Source organism: Pungitius pungitius, chromosome 4 (assembly GCF_949316345.1).
Source record: "Pungitius pungitius chromosome 4, fPunPun2.1, whole genome shotgun sequence".
Taxonomy (NCBI): Eukaryota; Metazoa; Chordata; class Actinopteri; order Perciformes; family Gasterosteidae; genus Pungitius; species Pungitius pungitius.
In genome coordinates, this window is record NC_084903.1 from 4,506,165 (window position 1) to 4,527,157 (window position 20,993).

The 20,993-nt window shown below is 40.9% G+C and overlaps 1 protein-coding gene across 6 annotated transcripts in view; it reads right to left on the reverse strand.

Moving 5' to 3' along the window:
* Positions 1-650: 650 nt before the first annotated feature.
* adamts17 (ADAM metallopeptidase with thrombospondin type 1 motif, 17) overlaps positions 651-20,993 on the reverse strand; it is an 81,282-nt gene continuing 60,939 nt past the window's right edge. Inside the window, exons 19-25 of one of the 6 annotated variants that reach the window (XR_009956010.1) lie at positions 19,042-19,177; positions 17,890-18,094; positions 13,801-13,953; positions 12,546-12,999; positions 12,234-12,416; positions 4,000-4,104; positions 1,965-1,999 (exon numbers count right to left, since the gene is read on the reverse strand). Coding sequence is in view for 3 of the 6 variants with exons in the window: in XM_037449773.2 (XP_037305670.2) it covers positions 1,107-1,252; positions 1,822-1,999; positions 13,801-13,953; positions 17,890-18,094; positions 19,042-19,177 (818 nt within the window). In the remaining 3 variants the exon portion in view is untranslated. Of the gene's footprint in view, positions 1,253-1,821; positions 2,000-3,999; positions 4,105-9,519; positions 13,000-13,800; positions 13,954-17,889; positions 18,095-19,041; positions 19,178-20,993 lie in introns of those variants that run through there. The other 5 variants (XR_009956009.1, XM_037449773.2, XM_062561672.1 and 2 more) reach the window with 5 other exon arrangements.

A 20,993-nucleotide genomic window follows, 5' to 3' on the forward strand; every position in this document is an offset into this window, starting at 1 on the left:
ATCTTGATCTTGTTTTTGATATTGTGCGGTTGAAAAGAATGTGCCCGCTCCAGGTCCGTTAAGCGGATCTGCGCCAAATGCTAATGAAAACCTGGCCCAGACCTGGCTTGAATACAGTCACCGTGAGTGCACAGAGGAGGTGTTTCCTAAAGTCTGCCAAATAATCAAACTGTGTAAGAAGCAAAGAGTGAAAAGGCTTTAATAGATTTTTTAAATACAACTTTGACATAAATTTCATTTGAATTTGTACTGCTTATAAGTTAGCCACTCAGCAAAAGGTGAATAGTCTATACTTGCAGTGGTTGGTCCTGCTACCAAGCATTCCTCTGACTATACTATTTTCTATTTTCATCCATCCATCCATCTTTAAACCGCTTATCCTGTACACAGAGTCGCGGGGGGGCTGGAGTCTACCCCAGCCAACACTATTTTGTAGTTGATTGTTTCAATTTCAAATAACTAGTAAATATCTTCATATATCAGTTTAATTATTATCCTTAACAATTAGTTTCTTTCTATCGCTTTCTCTCGTTTATCTAAACTATGCAATTGTCAAAAAATGTCACATGCAGACCTGGATTGCATGTATGGAAAAGGCAAGTAAACGGTCAATACTGTAAACATATTGTAGAACAAAGAAAAGGCATATGAACATTTCATGTAATGCATTTATTTTTCCCCATGTAATTGATATTTGTGGAATATATTCACATTTTGATAATCAGTTGTAATCAGCCATCTGCAAATTTAAAAAAATTATACATATTTGTGAATCCCATGCGAAAAAATTCAAATATTTTATGAACAATTCTTTTTTTTATTGTTATCATTAAAAAGTTGGGGCTAGTTTAGAAACACTGTAGTCAGTATACTGTATTGTGTAATTACATTGACATGTAATAAATGACATGTAATGTAATTATTTGTCGGGAGCCATGGTGAAATACTGTGGGACATTTGACCGCAGTTAGCATTTTCCCTTTCTGAATAAAAAAAGTCCCATTAATTTGTTTTGCTAATATTCTATTCATAATTAATAATGTAGAACATTAAAAACATTAAAAAAGGCAAAGTTGTCTGGACGAAAAGTGGGTGCATTTGGTCATTCACTTTTCCTTAAACATTTTCTTGGCATAAAAATCCCTACAGGTTCCACAGCAGAGCTGCAACCACCTCATGTCCTTACAGAGGTTTGTCTCTCGGATCACAAGACAGTACCACTGGTCCCCAATGCATTTGAAGGTCAGAGCAGCTAGGGGAAAAAGGTGGGAGGAAATTTAATATGATACATTCCAAATTCCAAATTTTCTAAACTAAATGACAAAATACTATAAAACAATATTAGTAGCTTGCCTCTGTATGACAGTGTGAGTTAAAACACAATGAACACCTTGCAAATCATTTTTTAATCAAGAATTAGCTGCACATGGAATAAATCGATTATGGAAAATGGTGAGTCAAATTGAACACCTAGCATGGCATGATTATATAGTCACTCACGGTAATCTTAGGGAAAATTCATGCGTTTCTTATGCACACCTGCTCTGGTCACATTTACTTTGCATATTTGTTTTTGCAAGTTTTTCTTGCATGAGGGCTATTGCTTTTTACATAAAGAAATGTAAAATGTTAATTATTGTAAAACAGTTGAGTCCTTAAAAACCCATGATAGCAAAATCATATTTTTATAGCTTTGACAAGCTGTTCATTTTTGGTTTATGTCTTTGACCAAAAGTCTTCAGCTATGAACTGCACTCTTTTAAATGAATAAAGAAACGTTTTCAACCTCAATGTAGAACAGAATTGTGACAAATGTCTCACCTACCCCGGGGGAGGTGATGGCGTTCACATTGACTTTATCATTGCAGGTACCATGGTGACAGGGTCTGTAGGTGGGTGGTCTAAGCATCACTGAGCAATCATTGCCATGCCGACCAGTCAGTTTGTGCATACATTGGACTGCTCTTGACTGCAGGCCCTTCCCACAGGATGACGTGCACTGAAACAGTAAATATAATATCAGTTTTAATTGCTCATATTGTGATGCTCTAGTTTTCCATTGAAGTCAACACAGGTGTTGTTCGGTTTTTGTGCAGGTTAACAAGTTTTTTTGTGTTAGCGATCTAACAGGTATATTGCAGGTGTATTTTTTAACCATTGAACAAAGCTAGGCTTTTAACCATGCTTCCAGTCTTAATAATAATAATAGGTAGATAATGAGGCTAACAATCGTTTTATTAATTTAACTTTGGTTTGACCAAGGGAATCATCAATAAAAATGATTATTTAAAAGAGCACCTTAATTCCAGATCTGCACTTTGCAGGATAACACAAGATTGTTATGATTCGTCACGTGTCATTTTACAAAAGATATTTCCCAAAACAGTTGATCTAACACTTCAGGCAGGTATCAAATACGTAATCCCTCAAAGCAGGTACAGTAACAGATTATTGTGGTACATTGCTCTAGTACTTTACACTCTGGAACATTTCAGCAGTGAACAGTGCAGGGATGCATCCACCATGCACAAGCAGTCAATTTAAGAAAACATTCTCTATTGGATATTCAGACTTTTCACTTAACAGTGCTTACAAAATAAAAAAAGGTTTCACAATGTTGTAATGCTCCTTTTTGTTGAATAAATTCCTTGCTTAAAGCAAGAAAGTGGAGAACAGTACAGATTATATACATTTCATAAACAATATAAATCAATATGAAAGGTTGATGTGGTGCCGGCTGTGGTGGCGCCGTGTTGGCAGCCGTGGTTTGGCGGCAGCCGGGAGGCCAGGTTGGGTCCGGAGGACAGACTGCTCTCATACACACAGTGGCTCAATGACACCGCAACCAGATGGCCACAGCCACAGTGCAGGAGGGGTTCAGGGAACGGTACAAAGGTAGTACTGGAGCAGTTTAGGAAGAGGCTCCCAGGCCGGACATCGGCCTGGCTGCGCAACCATTGCCCTACGACCCTGGATGTGGCCATCGCCCTGGCAGAGGACCATTTTGCGGTGCATCCCAGTGGGTGTGGGGACCGGGGGAGAGCGCGGTGCTCGGCCCGACCAGTAGCCACACCGCGGAGAGGGATGCAGCTGCTGCTGCTAGAGCAACCCGCACCAGCCCCCTGGCTGTCACCCCTTCCCCTGACCCGCAACCCCCCGACTCTAGTGAGCACCAGTGCCTTTCCCAACCCACCGGGGTATTTTCAAGCGCCAGGGCAGGAGTGTTGGAGGTGCGGGCAGCCTGGACACCTTAGGAGAGAATGCCAACTGATGCAGGTGGGGCAGGTGGTTCGGGTCCCGCCGTTCAATAAACATCTACCGGTCCGGGAGCTACGTACCGCGTTCCAGTAAGAATCCAGAGGGGTACACCCCAGGCGATGGTGGATTCGTCCTGTACACAGTCTATGATACACCAGGGGTTCGACCAGGATGGATTTGTATGGTTCTGGTGAATGATGTGTCACAATTTGATGCATACCCAATGCCCTGGGTCGATAAACAATGGACTCTGCACTTTGGAACACCGGATTTGACTAAGGTCTACTGGATGAAAAAACGGCATTCTCCACGCTTCCCTTTAGCTTGTTTGGTGGCCCAGCCATGTTACAACGTCTCATGGATCGGGTGCTGCGTTTGCATGCTGCCTATGCTGCCGCCTACTTGGATGACGTCATCATCCACAGCACCACCTGGGCGGAGCATGTGCAGCGGGTGGGTGCGGTGCTGGAGTTAGTGTACAGGACCGATGGAGGTATGGTATCTGGGGTACCACCTGGGTAACCCAAGACAAAAAAAGAGGTCAGGTGGTTTCTTGGGGCTGTTGGGGTACTATAGGTGGTTCACACCCAGCTTTGCGGACCTCACCAGCCCCTTGACCGACCTGACCCGGAAAGGTGTGTCAGATCCGGTCCGTTGGTCGGAGCAGTGCCACTGGCATTTGAGAAGGTAAAACAGACTCTGTGGGAAACCACTCCTTCACCCCCCTAACCTTTCTCTTACCTTTATTCTGCCTTCTGGGACGCTCATTCAGTAGGTTAGGCCATATGGCTCCCCGGCCTAAGTCGGGCGGTGGGGGTATGTGGTGGAAGGCGTGGTTTGGCTCGGCTGCAGAAGGGACAGAGTGGGGGAGTGGCTGAGGAAACGGTGCCAGGTGGAGGTGTAATTAGCCCCAGCCATTTGCAATTGTGTGAATTGTTTATCTCCCTGTTTTTATAAGCAGCAGTGGCGATCCGGCAGAGGAAAACAAAGGACAAGTGAGATTAGGAGTCCCGATCAGGGTTCGAAATGGACTCTTGGGGGGTCCCCTAAAATGTAACTATAAAAATACTGAAGACTACCTTGCTACACTATATACTGCAGGCAAAATTATATTGACATATTTCGAAGGTGGGATGATGGTCTTGGGATGTTTCTCATGGTTTAGGCTAGTCCCATATTGTAGTGGTGTCTGGAGAAGTGGATTGGCTATAAACAGGTAACCCTCTAATTCTGGAGCAACAAAGTTACAGCACCTTATATAAATCCCTGACATGAAAAAGTGGATAACAGGTCATTCTTTCCTTGAGCAAGGAAGTTAACTAAGTTACCCAAATCCACCAGGTGAGATACAACTGGCATTTTTCATCCCTTATGTTAATGGAATTTGTAAAACAACTAGCCGCTGGTTGGAATAATAATGATGTTTATAAAGACCGTTCCTGGCATCTAAATAAGGCACCGAAATCAGAGTTGCTATTCGGTCCGGTAGATAACGGGCCGTTAAGACACCTGTACCGCACAGGAAAAACTGAAATCTCCATAGCTCACTGCGTAGAGCAGTGGGCTCGTAGGCTTCAGGATGTTTTGACCCACGGGGTTAGAATCCTGATCATTCCAATCTTTTTTTAAATATATTTTCTTAAATCCATGTTTTCATACGTGGTTGTGATGTAGTGCTCACTTATACAATCATTAACGCTGCAATGGATTTGTGATGCGTTTTGTAGATTTTCAGCAATATGTTTGCAGTCTGTCCATCCCGGGAGAGGGATCCCTCCTCTGACTTTCTCCCTAAGGTTTCTTCCCTTTTTTCCCCATTGAAGGGTTTTTTCATATTTTGGGGAGTTTTTCCTGTGCCGATGTGAGGGTTTCGGGACAGAGGATGTTGCATGTGTACAGACTGTAAAGCCCTCTGGGGCAAATTTGTAATTTGCGATTTTGGGCTATACAAAATAAAATGAATTGAGAAAAAAAATTAATTGAATGTGCTGCTGTTAGCTGGCAGGTTGTTTGGCTTCATACACGTACAGCAAGACACGTGGACAAACACACTCTTCTAATCATTACGTTACACTGGGTATCTAAGTTAGTTAATGCAACTTTTGATATAGGAACATCAACTCAAAATATTTTACTATAATAAGCAATTATTATGGAGATATAAACATAATCGAAGCACTTACAGCATTTTCATTAGGGATTTCACTTTTTGTGAGGCTTCGTTTTTGCCGCGTTCAACAATAACCTACGTGTCTGCGTCATAGACTGTACTGTTTACGCCGGAGGACCACAACAACAATCTGTGATGCTATTAGCTGCCCTGATTGCTTCCCTAAACGCGCTAGGAAATAAATTATTGTTATAAATATAAAACATCACTAAATACCTTTTCACAATCATTTTTTATGTTCAAAATATTACTCAGGGACCCCCCAAAATCTAAAAATAAATTCTTATAGGGGGTCCCTAATGACTTATAGGGCGTCCGGGACCCCCCCAGGCCCGCCACATTTCGAACTCTGGTCCAGATGCCAGAGAATATAAATAAAACCTGATTACAAACCTGCAATTTGTGTGCACTTCGTTCCTGTGAACCCCTAACAGATGTGCATGTGTACAGATTGCAGGGCTCCTTGGTCAATTTAGTTTTTTTGAGTATTATGTATATGATGTTAGACATACAACGATATATGATGTGTTATGATTAGTGTTTGTTAGCCATTAGATGATAAATGTGATGGCCAAGGTGAATCATTCAATGTGTTGTGTTATTGATGAAGTTGAGGATTAGATAGGTCAGTGAGGGATTCTAGTATTGGAGGCTGGACAAAGAGATGGCCAAGCTGGGCAGAGAGTAATGGGAACATTTATAAAATGGTTCTTTGCCTTGAACCCGACTTAAAGTAGCATTTATTAAGGAGACACCTAATGGAGGAGTAGCAGAACATCTGAAATACAGTCTGAGCTCATTACCTTTATCAGATATGGAGTAAGGAAAGTTAAAACATTGCAGGAAGATCATAATGCAACTATTTTGTGTAATTATGATAGAGTCAACATTATTTTACATCTGCATTTTATCAATACTTATGAATCATATGTAACTGAATAAAAGTAGGGCTGAATTTGAAAATAGGAGAAAATAAATAAAATTGTACATTAAAGTGCTTCAATTAAAAGAAATTCAAAAAATAACGAGAAGAAAAGCTTCAATTTCCCTTTTTCTGTTTCACATTTGGACTATATATATATATATATATATATATATATACATATATATCACTAACAACTTTTTTGCTCAGTGGGAGAATTGAGCTAAGAATTCCAATGGGTTTTGATTGTTTGAGACACACTGGTTTAGTGCTCAATTGGAAAGTATGAAAAGAAACAAGTCCTTCCATCCTGGTTTAAACTTCCTACTTTCACTGTTCCCTTTTCTCCTTTTAGAGAGCGCCATTTGTTCCTTATTTTTTCTTTCCCTCGCTTTCTCCATCTGACTGGTCTTTTTCTCAAATTTTGCTTTCTTCCTTGCATTTTTTATTTGAATTTTGCCACTTTCTTGCTAATCGATATTTCCTGTTGAGACAATATCACCCTGCCTAGGATGCAAATACTCGATTGGTATCACGTGGGATGGCTTACCTCGAATGCTATTGGTCTGTGCTTTAAGCAACTACCGTAAAGACTACCAAAACTGCGCCGGTCAAAAAGTGCCCTGTCAGGTTATAAAACACCACCGTCTGCTTTAGGTCCGGATTGGACGGCTTTTGGGTCCGGATCCAGGTTGTTGGAGCTGTGGGGAATGGAGTCAGGAGTGTACCCTTGTGTATCAATTCTGCAGTAGAACTCATTCAGCTCGTCTGCCAGGCGGAGGTCATTCATGGAGTGGAGGGTTTTTGTAGTTTGTGAGGTGTTTAAAGCCTCTCCAAACTGAAGCAGAATCACTTGATGAGAGCTGTTTTTGTACTCTCAGAGTACATTGGTTTAGCCTCTCTCACGGCCTTGCGAAACCTGTATTTTGACTCTTTTTTTGACTTGTGTACAAGTCTTTGTCCCCACTCTTAAATAAGGGGTAAGATCAGTCTCAATAATGGTAAATGCACAGAACGACTCACAAATGCAAACAGGAAGATTTACAAATGCGCACGGAACAATTCACGAATTTATTTGATTTACAAATGCAGTCAGAAGGATTTACTTGAACATATTTGTTGTTGCTAGTTTGAGAGTTATTGAAGTCGGTTCCGTATATTATCCGTTTGTGTTTACGTTGTGGACTGACGTTGCTGCTGCTTTACTCGGCACAGAAATTGGCCGGTGCACACAACTCACAGGATGTTGCAGAGCAAAAAAGCAGATTATTGCTTACTGTCCTTTACTGTGTTGAAACAGTAAGGAATACTTATGTTTTTATGTCTACCGAACCTTTCAGTTAAGGTGCGTTCACACAACCATAATGTAACATTATATTATATATATTATTTGCACTGCGAGTACCTCATGCTCAAAAGAAATAATCCATGCACCCATAGACAAATCCTTTGGGTGGAGGAAGACCACAAGAGAACCTTGTGCAGTTATTGCAACACGAACTTGCACGTCTGTGTCAACCATCACTGGCGAATTCTACTGACTTTATCAAGGGGAGCGAAAACATCAAGAAAGACCGAAATGAGTGACTGTCACGCTTAATGTGTGACACTTGAGAGCCCTGCACTTATCTGTCTTTGTCAGGGTATACCAGAGATCCAATGGGAGGAGAGTGGATACACAAATGAGCCTTATCCAATTTTAATGTTCCTACACTGGACAGGCCTCTCTCAGATCCTGAAATGACGCTAGGGTGGGACTACATTGAACCATTGCACGAGTCTGACTGTTTCGGAGTATCTCAACACTGTCCAATATGTTAAGAACTTAATTGAGGCAAGGTAATTATTACATGCTTGACTTCTGTAAGTAATTCAACTTTCAAAGTATATACTATATAACTTGAAATGATAAACTATGTTCCAAGTTCATATTTATTTTATTACGGTAAAGACTACTAGCTAGCATGATGTTCTCGAATTACTCCTGAACTTTCAAAAAATGTTTAAAGTAATGACTAAGCATTTCAATTAAGGTCTGCATTTTTTTATTCGTAGCTTTCTTGTATGCAATTTGAACATAAAAAACAATTAAAACACTTGAACTTCGGAAACTAAATCAGACATGTGAACAGTTCTACACAAGCCCAAAACCAGAACTAATAGAACGGATGGCCATCAGCATGTCCCATGTTTTAGATCTGGTAGTGGCTTTAATTTTGAGAAGTAGGTGCAAGCAACCGGGTAAGGTGAGGTAGCAACCTTAACGATGAGGTTCATTGTCAGAAGCTCCCACCCAACTCAGAACTGCATCAGGTCACGGAGCATCTCCGCTGATGCTATGGAAGAGAAAAGGTTATGCATGTGATACCTCAACTGCAATTATTGAAATTTGAGCCACTGACAGTGGGTACAGAAAGTATTCAGACCACTTTACATTTTACACTCTTTGTTTTAGTGCAGCCATTTGCTAAAATCAAAAAAGTTCATTTTTTTCCTCATTAATGTACACTCAGCACCCCATCTTACAGCCATGAGTCTTCTTGCGAATGATGCAACACGTTTTTAACACCTGGATTTGGGGATCCCGAAACAAGTAGGTGCAAATAGAGATGAGGGATGCAATAAATATGTAGAGAGGATAAAACAAGCGTTACCTTCCTCTATGAACTTCCTCAAATATCCAGGGACAAGACTGACTTTTTCCAATGGAACAGGGTTGTCCTCTTCCTCGTCACATTTTGGTTGTTGCCATTGAAATATATCTGGATCACAGCCTACAGGGGATACAATCTAAGTGTGTATTATGCTAATATTAAAACTTTATAGATGTGGCATTATGATCGAAAAATAATACAAAATTGGTAACTGAGACCTAAAAAAATTAAAAGAAAGTATTTTCAAACATCAGGAATAACATAAAGACACAAGGCAGCTTACCTGTAGGTAATGCTCCTCATGAGACTCTCTTGGAAAGAAAATGGGGTGCACATCCGGTCTGAAAGAAGCGGCCAGATTCCCGTTTCTTATACAGGGATGCAAACACATGTATGGTCAAAAAAGAGAGGCAATGGAAGTCCTCGCCACACGGCAAATATCTTACATTGCCACCAACCCCCCAACATCCCCGCCCCACCCCTATTAGGCACATAGAGTAAAATGAAATTCTGAAAATTTGATCTGCTAGCTCGCACTAGGTATTTTACAGGTGAACTGTAGCTAAAACGTAATACTAGCCTATGTAGGTTACACACACAAACAACATATTACCTACACAATTTAAATAGGCCTAGTGACTAATGACTAGTAGATTATATAACATTATTAAACAAAAATATATAGGGCTGCAACTAACGATTATTTTGATAATTAATCAGTCGATTATTTTTTTGATGAATCGGATAAAAAAACTGCATTAAACTTTAATTTCCAAACCTGTTATTCTAAAACAGAACTGCAAATTCACATTGCAAAAATATTTCAGAAAGTACAGGTTTCTCCTTGAAGACATTTTTTTTTTTTTTTAAATAAAGATTTGTTTTAGCTTCAGAACTCTTTACTACACTCACGCACACACTCAGACACACTCAAACACACAGTTCACTTGAAGCTTATTCATTAAATTATTACGATCATTGTAGTGCAAGTTAAGTAAATGTATACACCACATCTAAAGAGAGCTAAAAATAACGTGCTATGAGATGAATTTAAAATGGCATTTTTAAATAAATGGATTAGAGGCTTCTAACATCAACTACTGTACAACCCACAGTATATATACAAGCGCACTATACTATATATTCATTAATTAATATTTGGATTTTAATGTATTATTTAATCGATTATTATCCTTTGAAGTCGCTTTGAAGCTGATGTCCTGCTGCCGGTTTCCATGACGGTCTCCCAACAAGACCTTTAATTAAGATACGGTTAGTTTTATTGCCCAATGATAGACAGTACAACAAGCGTGCACACTATGGATACAGTATAGTTTATGTATAGTTTATTAAGGTTATGAATTTAAACTCTGCTCGCAAAATAGCCGGTAAACACCAGTCTCCGAATAAAAGTTATGAACCCTCATCCTAGTTATAATATCGTATATATAACCGCTACGGAAAAGTAGATCGAAGCGGAGCATTTCACAGAAGTCTGGCCGAGAACAGGCTGCTGTCTGCGGCGTGAGATGAGGCTGACCGCCCGGTGCTGGGGGCATCAGATGGTCCCGTTAACTACACCTCACATCTCCGACATCCTCCATGGAAATTTTTACGATGGCTGAATGTTAACAAACCAACCAGAGAAATGTTGCTTAAACACCTAATTTTTCGCCTGAAAACGTCCTAAAATGACATTCCGTCCCTTGAATATGGTAGTATTTATAAACTTGGATGGGCGAGCCCGGACTTCAAGGCATATGAAGGAAGGATGTATGATTGGCGCATTGCGTTGTTCAAAATCAGCGCTCTTTGCTTCCGCCTTCCGGTGTAACTGAGATTCTCTCACATTGTATAGTGATATGCTCCCATGTTGTAAAGTGAAATGCTCTCACGTTATATAGTGAGATGCTCTCACGCACACTAGTGAGATGGCATGACTGTCTCAATAGTCTGTGTGAGAGTGTCTCAATATTGTGTGTGAGAGTGTCTCAGTAGTGTGTGTGTGTTGAGTGTCTCAGTAGTGTGTGTGAGAGTGCCTCAGTAGTGTGTGTGAGAGTGTTGAATGTCTCAGTAGTGTGTGTGAGAGTGTCTCAGTAGTTAAGTCCTAAACGGCTCCTCATAAAACTATGCAATAAAATCCGCTGCCATTCCAGAGTCTGTTTTTCTTGTCTTGACAGTGACATTTTTGACACGTTAGCTAGTTAACGTAAAGAAACAATCAGGTTTATTGGCCATGTATGTTTGCACGCTGCGTCCTAAATCCTTGTTTTTAGTTTTTGTTTTGTTTTCAGGTGATTTAATGGTATTAAAGGTTGGCTGAAAAGTAAATTCTTGACATGTATAAATTACAAGTTTTGGTGGCGATCCTTGGAACAAACACCCGAAGCAAGCTGATGCCGCAAATGACCAGTTTAGGATAATGCAAACTATTTCAACCACTTTGCGGAACCTTTAGTTAGCTAGCTAATGTTAGCCACGCATATGGAGCTAACGTAAACTATTCCAACCAATTTAGGGAACCTTTAGTTAGCTAGCTAATGTTAGCCACACACATGGAGCTACAAGTTTAAACTGACTAAGAAGTTTCAAATAATTCTTGGAATTATCTCCGCTGACATTAAAATTTATTAAAACTAAAAATTCATGGTTCAAGTACATGTCATGACTTACAACAAGTGGCAGGGTGCATTAATTATGATTCACTTACACTGGTAGCAGGAGCGCCACCAGTACCAGACGCCTCTTACCTGTCGCTTCGCCTCCACCAAAGGCGTAGTTGTAACGTTGATCTGTCTTCTGGAGATGGGAGGGAGGAGCTGCGCTCATGTGATTGAAAATAAGGGCAACATCTCAATGGCTTCAGATACGTCCATTTAGAAAAAAACAACATTTGTGGATCTGCTACGTACGACGAGTCAAAAAACTCACACACAAATGTGAAGCGATCCACAAACATAGGCATACACATACACAAACAAATGTCAATCGTAATTTATTCATGTGTGCATTGAAATGTATTTGTAAATCCTGCTGTTTACATTTGTAAACCAAATACATTTGTGAATTGTTCCGTGCGCATTTGTGAATCTTCTCTTGTGCATTTGTGTGTCGTTCTGTGTGCATTTGCAATTATTGAGACTGATCCATACTTAAATGCCTGATCCTTCTGCAGTCGTAGCTTTCTGAGTTCTGCTATAAACCAGGGTTTGTCGTTGTTATAACTCACCCTGGTGCAAGATGGTATACAGCTGTCCTCACAGAAGCCAATGTAAGAAGTCACAACCTCTGTGAACTCATCTTGAAAACTTCCCAGTCTGTGCAGTCCAAGTACGCCATAAGGTCCTTCAGCGCCTCACTGGTCCACTTCTTGAATTCCCTCACCACAGGTTTGCAGAGCTTTAGTTTCTGCCTGTATGCAGGAATCAGATGTACCATGACGTGGTCAGTGTGTCCCAAGCGCAGCACGAGGGACGATGTGATAAGCCCTGTTTACTATGATGTAACAGTTTTTATTTAGGAAGTTCGTGGCTGAGATTACCTTTGTATAAGTCCCCAAGGACATTAACTAAGGAGTCCGAGTTGGTCAGCTACACACACCGTATCTGGTTGGCGAGTGTCCCAGTGCGCCTCTTTCACGACGGCGGCATGTAACCACCAATCAGGATGAATGAAGCATATTTTCCTCCACCCTTTTTTCTTGCCAGAGAGCTCTGAGTCACGGCCCGCTCTGAGCAGCTGGAGGCCTGCCAGCTAGAACGCGCAGTCCGGTATCGATCCACAGAACCAGGTCTCCGTGAAGCACAAAACGGAAAAGTCTTAATCAGCAGCTGAAGTCCGTCCAGTTTGTTGCAGTACAGTGAGCGCACGTTGACAAGAAAGATGCCTGGCAGCGGTGTGCGAGAACCACAAAGTTGGAAGTAACGCTAGAGTTGTTCCCTGGATTTTCATGAGCTCATCTCTGGTGAAAGAACTCTGGGAATCCCATCAGCAAACTGAATTAACAAAAAAAGCAACAAAACAAACTGCAACGATACACAGAAGCAGCCATCTGCGGCGACATCTTGGATATAACATGTGTTATTCTTGAAAATTCATGCCCACTTCAATCCAATTATTTATATTTATATTAGCTCTAGAGAACCCACAGAGAATGATACAGGTAATTCTGTTGGTGTATAATAAATAGCATCTCAACATAGTGGCATTGAGTGGAGGAATGCAAATATATAGTCTCTTCTCAATCAAAAAGACAATGCAACCTTATGGCAGGTGTCCATATAGCCAGTCCGGATGTTGACTGGTTGGTATGTGGCAGGAAGTTTGACATGAATGAAAATTCAACAAACTATTATTACTAAACATCAACTAAATCCTACTTCAACTTTGTACTCACTGTAGTATAGTGGAGGCCACCTTTTCCATGTGTATGAATGATTATCAGAATCATTCTGATACACTCACTCTCTATTTGACCAAACTGGTTTGGCTTATTTGAATTAACTACTTGTTTTTCTCCTTGTGTTTCTAGAACTACTCTACTTATCTTATACCTTGATTAAAGCATATTTATTCAGTAAGTATTCAAAAGTATATTTTATAAGATTATACAATGCCTCAACAAATTGATTGAGGACAAAACTTTTCTCTTTTTTCAAGAGAGCAGTCTTTACCTTTTTTTTTGGTGAATGAATGCTAAGTTGCTAATATGGAAAATATTTAAAGTTGAGTTGAGTAGCCTAACCTTAATTCAGTGTAAACCAAATATTAACCATTTAATTTTGAGATAGTCCTACCTTAGACCAGTCTCCCGTCTTCCATTCATAACATTTGGAATGGTCCTCACAGGGCTCCTCTTCTTTGGGGCGGGAAAAAGGATCACATACACCCTGAGGGTTTGTACATGACACTGTCCGTTTGTGAACACCTTGACCACAGTCTGATGAACACTGGAGGAAGTAATGAAACAACAAAATGAGTAACATAATGCAATATGAAGTATCATAAAGAAACAGTAGGAGATTTTGCTTATTCTTCCATTCCAGATCTTTGCACTGTTTAAAAACTAAATAAAGAATTAAAAATATGTCACTTTGTTAACATGAACATGATATTTTACCAACTTACTGCTGTACAAATAAAACAACAAAACACTGGCACTTTCATTAAAGATATAGGAATACGTCTCCTTGTGGAATCAGAGAATAAAACATGAAAAGAGTAACAGTTTTTCAGTATTTCTGAACGTTGGATGACATTATGATAAGAATCATGACTGATTCCGAAATGTTTACGAGCCTTAGATGACTGAAAGCATCTTAACAAGTTCTGTAACCAAACCAAACACTACATCTTTTTATTTTTATCAAACGCCAGAGGCAGTGCTTTTATCTTAAGGCTCGCGCAGGTCGAGTCTTTATACCAAGAAAGTCCCCTGTAACCTCGGCTGACCCTCCATCATGTATAAGTTCCGGTGTCATCCTGAGATCAGTCCTTATTCATCATCTCGCTGTTTGTCTACAATACACATATTATAGCTTGTCATGAGTTGCCTTGTGACTAATGGTCGGAGCTGTGAACCTTCCGCCCTCCCTGCGCTGCCTTCTGAGTGAGAAGGGGTCGTATTCTCCTGATGTTGTAGAGCGTGTACCTACAGGATCGTGTTGTGGTGGTAATGTTGGCGTTTGACTGTCACACCAAGGTTTCTAGCAGTCAAAGTCAGCGTTAACACAGAGTTGCCCAAGTTAACAGTCAATTCTTGGGTACGAGAACCTTTTCCCGAAAATAAAAGAAGTCGGGGTTGATTTTCAGATGGTGAGCGGACATCCACTGAGAGATATCAGCCAGGCAGGCAGAGATCCGTGCGGCCATCTTAGTATCCCAAGTGAGGATATTTCAACTATAATGTAAAGAGATTAAGTTAGAGAAAATTTCTAGAAGGTCCTGAAGATCGTAATGAAATTATTTAGTGTGATTAAATAGAGTGACAAAGATGTTAAACAACATCTGCATGTAATCAATACATGATTAATCTGCATGTAATCCATACACGACTGATGAATCAAATTCATTTAGTACGATTCAAAACTCTTTATGGTCAGGAATCAGGAATCATTTATTGCCATAATATGTCAGACATACATGGAATTTGACTTGGCGGTTGGTGCACAGTACAATAATGGACAGACAACGTAGTGCAGGAATGAGATAACCAATATAGTAAAATACTGTATATGCTATGGGTTAGTAAGCTAAAGCTAAGCTGAGTTGAGAAATAAAGATAAAATTAAAAATTAAAAAAGATAAAGTGCACCAGCTAACAGAAAGTGACATGTGAAAGTGACAGAGTATATGTACATGTAGAGTGTGAAGAGTCTGCCCTTGTCCTTGGCTGTGGCTGCAGCGTACCAGACGGTGATGGAGGAGCAGAGAATGGACTTGATGATGACCGTGTAGAATTGCACCATCATCGTCTTTGGCAGGTTGAATTTCTTCAGCTGCTTCTGGAAGAACAACCTCTGCTGGGCCCTATGGTTGCTGCTATAGACCACTAAAGCTGCCCCGTCAGGTTTTAAATCAACACCGTCTGTTTTAGCTTCTCAATTGGACGGCTTCTTGTTCCGGATCCGGGCCGCGGTCCACCAGTTAGTAACCTCAGATATATATGTAGATCATTTAGCTAGCGGTTTTCTTTGCAGCGTCAGTCTCATCTTTTTCCGTTCTAATTGCCACGCTTGACTTCAAGGTGTAACCTTTATTATTGTTCGCTCTGAAACGGCGCGCCCAGTGAAGGATGGTGGAGCAATATTGTTGCCGTGTGGAAATCGGGAGAAATTCGGGAGAAAGGTCGGTCCGGGAGATTTTCGGGAGGGGCTTTGAAATTCGGGAGTCTCCCGGAAAAATCGGGAGGGTTGACATGTATGGTGCTAGCCAGAGGTGTGGACTCGAGTCATGTGACTTGGACTCGAGTCAGACTCGAGTCATGAATTTGATGACTTGAGACTCGACTCGACAAAACGTACAAAGACTTGCAACTCGACTTGGACTTGAACACCGATGACTCGTGACTTGACTTGGACTCGAGCCTTTTGACTCGAGAAGACTTGCTACTTCCCATGAAAACTGGGGGAAAACATTTTCACACCACCGCGCCGCTCTGTTTATCTGCATCTGTCAAAAAAATGTGCGCCGCCTGTATGCAGAAAGCGCGCGCTGCCTGCACGACATCCAATCACTGCAGTCCATTTGACCGTATCAACGAGACAGCTCGTTCATGGTTACAAAAATCGGGATTTTTTAACCCGGATTCAGACTCCGATGGAAATCCTCGCCAACATTATGTCAACGTCCGTTTTAAAGTAGTGTAATGAGCTGAGTTAAAGTTATTAGTTAATCAGTTATGCAGATGTTGCATGTGTTCACGTTATGCTCTGTTACCAGCTGTAGTTACGCGAGACAACCCGAGTTTTGGGGGGCCGTGTATGCGGAAGTGTTCGTTCGGCGTGGTGACGGCCAACAGTGACCGAAGTTGAGTTGTTTTATATAAATAAATGCAGCGGAGTTGCAAGCCAGTCATCGCCTCCTTATTTACGCTGCAGCATTGGGGTGAGCGTTACAGTACTATAACACAGTCACAGTCGATCCACCATTACCCTTCCCTTCGTAGTCTAGGTCTGTGAGGCAGCGCACCATCACCCAGGGTTCCCCGTCCCCACTATAATAAAATGACTCGAAATGACTCGAAACTAAAATGGTACGACTTGTGACTCGACTTGAGACTTGTTGGCTTTGACTTGTGACTCGACTTGGGACTTGCTTCGTCTTTGACTCGACTTGACTCGGGACTCGAGGGCAATGACTTGAGACTTGCTTGTGACTTGCCTAACAGTGACTTGTTCCCACCTCTGGTGCTAGCTAATTGACTAGGTCAACAGTAGAACTTTGTACATTTGTTCTGTAAATATTACAACTACCAGAGTTAGCAGGTTTCTCTTGGTGTGGTGCTAGTTGACTAGATCAACACAAACATTGAGAGGCCGGCTTGCTACCCATGCAAGCCTACCATATGGTCCACCCGGACAACCTCTGATAAGTCTCTGGGTCAGTCGTCGTTCCTTCTAGCAGCACATTGGCTACTGGGCAGTTCATGCATCGGACCCCTGGGTGGTTTCCATTCTTTCGCCATGAACGTCATCACAGAATCTGTGAAATCCCTAGCCCTGAACCAGGAATTATCTCTTGGCTGAGGGGACACTTGAGGGTAGAACCACTGTCACAACCCAGGGGGTTCTACTCAAACCTACTTGTGTAAAAAAGAGAGGCCTTTCTCTGCCTATTGGGAAGACAGATAGCTGTTGTGCTGTTGGGTTTGCAGACGGCTTAACAGCCATTACTTGCCAAGTGGCAGGGCAATAGTAGTATCTGCCTGAGCATGGGTATTATTATGGGTACAGATTATTCCTTTTGACACTGTTGATATAAATCATCCAGAGTTCAGGTCAGTAAGGATGAAAAAGAATAAAAGTTATGTATGTAACTACGGTTCTATGAATCCTGGATGATCGCGAAAGTTCTTGGTCATAGGAACTCTGAACACTCAAGAAGATTCCGTAGGACTGATGTCCGGATGACACCGCAACTTATTCATGACGGAGGGTCATCCGAGGTCACAGGTGACTTTGTTGGTATAAAGACTCGACCTGCGCAAGCACGAGTGAGAAGATAATCCAGTTGTTGAGAAAGTTTTTCTATTTGGATGAGATAAATGGCATTTATTTTCCATCTTACCCTTTTCACACTAATTATATACAATACCATATGATGCATTTCAGTGTGCAACAGCAAAGCGTTTCTCATGTTATCAGCACATCGTGTGTATAACGTACCTTTGACCACTCTGAAGCCTCCCACATGGCGAGGCAGAGGTGGCCCTCACAGGCTTGAAGGACAGGAGGTTTTCCTTCTTGGCAGTACAGGTCCCCGGTGTGGATGAGTGAGCCATTCTGTAGACGGTAAACACAAACCACCTCCCTATGCTGAAGGCCTTTACCACATGTGATGGAGCAGGATCCCCACTCTCCGGTCAACCACCTTTAAAAAAACGCTACGTGTTTACAGACAGTTCATAACCAACATACGACTTGCTTTGGGTCTGAAAGAAACAGATCTTTATAACATTTTTACTAGCTTAATATGGTTAACAACTTTTAAAATAAAGAATATTGTCTTTTAAGCTAACACATGAAAAAAATAAATGTAAACTCGTTGAAACTTAAAAAAAATCAGCAAAAACAATTACGCCTTATTCTAGGGCTGGACAGTATGGCCAGTAAGATTCTGACGGTATCCCGGTATATCACCACATTCACCACAGCTGTTTACTGCTTGTTGTTCACCGCTCGCAACTGACCGGCAAGTTAGCTTTTTAGCGTGTCAGCTGTTGTGGCAGTGTTGCCACCAGCAGCTTAACCAACTTTGAAATAAATTGCTTTCTGATCTAACGTGAGATTTTTCAAAACCAAACGCCCTCCAGACACAACTCCTCTCTTGGGCACACGTTGTGTTAGTGCATCTCGTCTCTCTTGTTGTGCCTCCTGCATCGCTCTTTTCCATGTTTTTGTGTTGCAACAGAGTTTCTTCTTGTTTTGCGGGGAAGTTGTACCCAGCATGCAGTTCGGCGGGGTAATTTTGTAAATGAAAACTAGTGTTACAAATTGTTTACGTGTCAAACTGTTGTGTTTTACTCTGTTTACTCTGTTAAAGAGTGTTAGTTGTGGGTTATACATTTTTCGTGAAGAAACCCATACCATGAGGAAATCTATGGGACAAATAGATATGTCTATATGTATTGATAATGGGCAATACCTCTAAATTATGGAAGCTAAAAATCTGAGAGATTCCTACTCAGTTGAGTCTTCATTACTTTACAACACACGATTTCATCATGATGGTGTCAGGAATTCATATGGTTGTCTATATGTTAAACAAACAACAACAAATAAAACAAAAACTAAATACTGTGGGTATGTTTGTCTCACCGGTACTGACAGGGCTGAGAGTTGCAGAGTCGTACTTGGGGTAGTGGTCGGTTTTCAGGATGACAGTAGCTATTGTTGACCACTTCCATGGTTTTATTGGCTATTCTCATACAGGAAACTGCTGTCCTCCTCTCACCTGCATGCATGCACACACACACACACACACACACACACACACACACACACACACACACACACACACACACACACACACACACACACACACACACACACACACACACACACACACACACACACACACACACACACACACACACACACACACACACACATCAAAGGCCTGCACCATAAACACATTTCTACAATTTATGTCTTTCATGTGTTCATACTTAAGCTTTTAAGCTTTTCTTGTTTGAGCATTTACATGGTGAGAAGAATAGAATGTTATTTTGTTTCAAATAGGGATAATTTAATAATCACCCTTATTTATATAGCACAGGCTGAAATACAATAAAATCTCAAAGTGTTTCAATTGATCATGACAAATAAATTGCAATCATAGCCTATTAAAACAATAACAATTTGATTGGGGAAAATGTATTTTTTATTTTGTTTGTATTTATCTTTTTCATTATATATATATGTATATATATTTTACTTAAGAGTTGAAAAGCTTTTGCACTGGAAGAAATGATTCAGACCCCATTTTAGGAATTACTTGATTTAGTCAAGGTTATTTTACGGATAAGTGTTATGGAATTCTTATGGAAGTAAATCTGTGTCATCGGATTTTGAAAGAAAAAGGTGATTGAATTTCTGGCACTTAATATTTATGCATTGAAATTATGTATCTGAATGTTCTTCAACGTTGAAGTACTGCAAAAAATTCAAGATTCAAGATCGGAAGCGTGCGTCAAGCAAAAGGAGCGAGCACCCCAATTCAAATTCGGCTTGTCGGCCAACATGGTGACCCATAATCTTGGATATTATTCAAGACCACTTTAATCAGATCTTCTCTTTATCGGAGTTGATCAAAGAGGCAATTATTGACATACTGCAAAGAAATGATCACAGTATTGCAGAACCTACACTGAGAGAAGTTACAGCTGTCATAGACTGCAATGTTCTCTCTATATCAATCTCTAAAGGAGTTGAGTTCATCCAAGCGCAGAAAATCTTTAATTGAGCAGAACTATCCTCATGTAATTTGTAGCAGACCGATGTTCATTTTTAATTAAGTCTTAGTATTTTAGATGAAAATGCATGTTTGTTTTAGTCACATTTAGTCATTTTAATCCTTTTGAGTTTTAGTCTAGTTTTCGTCGAACAAAACAAAACGTTTTAGTCTAGTTTTAGAACCTACAGTGGCCGAGGCGGTTTAACACCATCTTCTCAAGATGTGACGTGTGAACTAGTTGAAGTGCGCGTGTCTCAAAACGCTGGCTACCGTCGCCAGAAAACGGAGCAGCCAGGTCCGCATGAACATCTCATGCTGGTCGACCAGCCCCAAGCTGTTTTTCCCACCTGACCAAAATAAAAAAGGCAAGGGAAGGAAGGCTAAGAGATTGGACACCCCTGTAGTTGAAAAGGCAATGAACAGGCTGCAGGACAGAGGTGAGAGGAAAAAGGACAAATAAAACTTAGGAGCTTGCTGGGGTCCGTTTCAAGAGAAAAATTACAAATAAAACTTACGAACTCGCTGGGGTCCGTTTCAAGAAGCAGGTTTAGTGTAAAGAGTCTGTTAACCCTGAGATGAGGGAAACTCAGAGTTGTCTGTTTCAGAAAGGGAGGAAACTAAACCTGGGTCACTGTTGTGTTTTCTGTGGTGTTTTGTAATTTGTGAAGTTTTGTTATTCATTTACATGTGTGATCAAATGTTTACCTGCCAGAGCTATACATATAAAGGCCAGGAACACTCTTTGAGGTGTAGCAGCGCAATAGTGTAGCGCCCCTTTAAGAGATGACTGTGCTGGCTGTGAGAACATGTGACC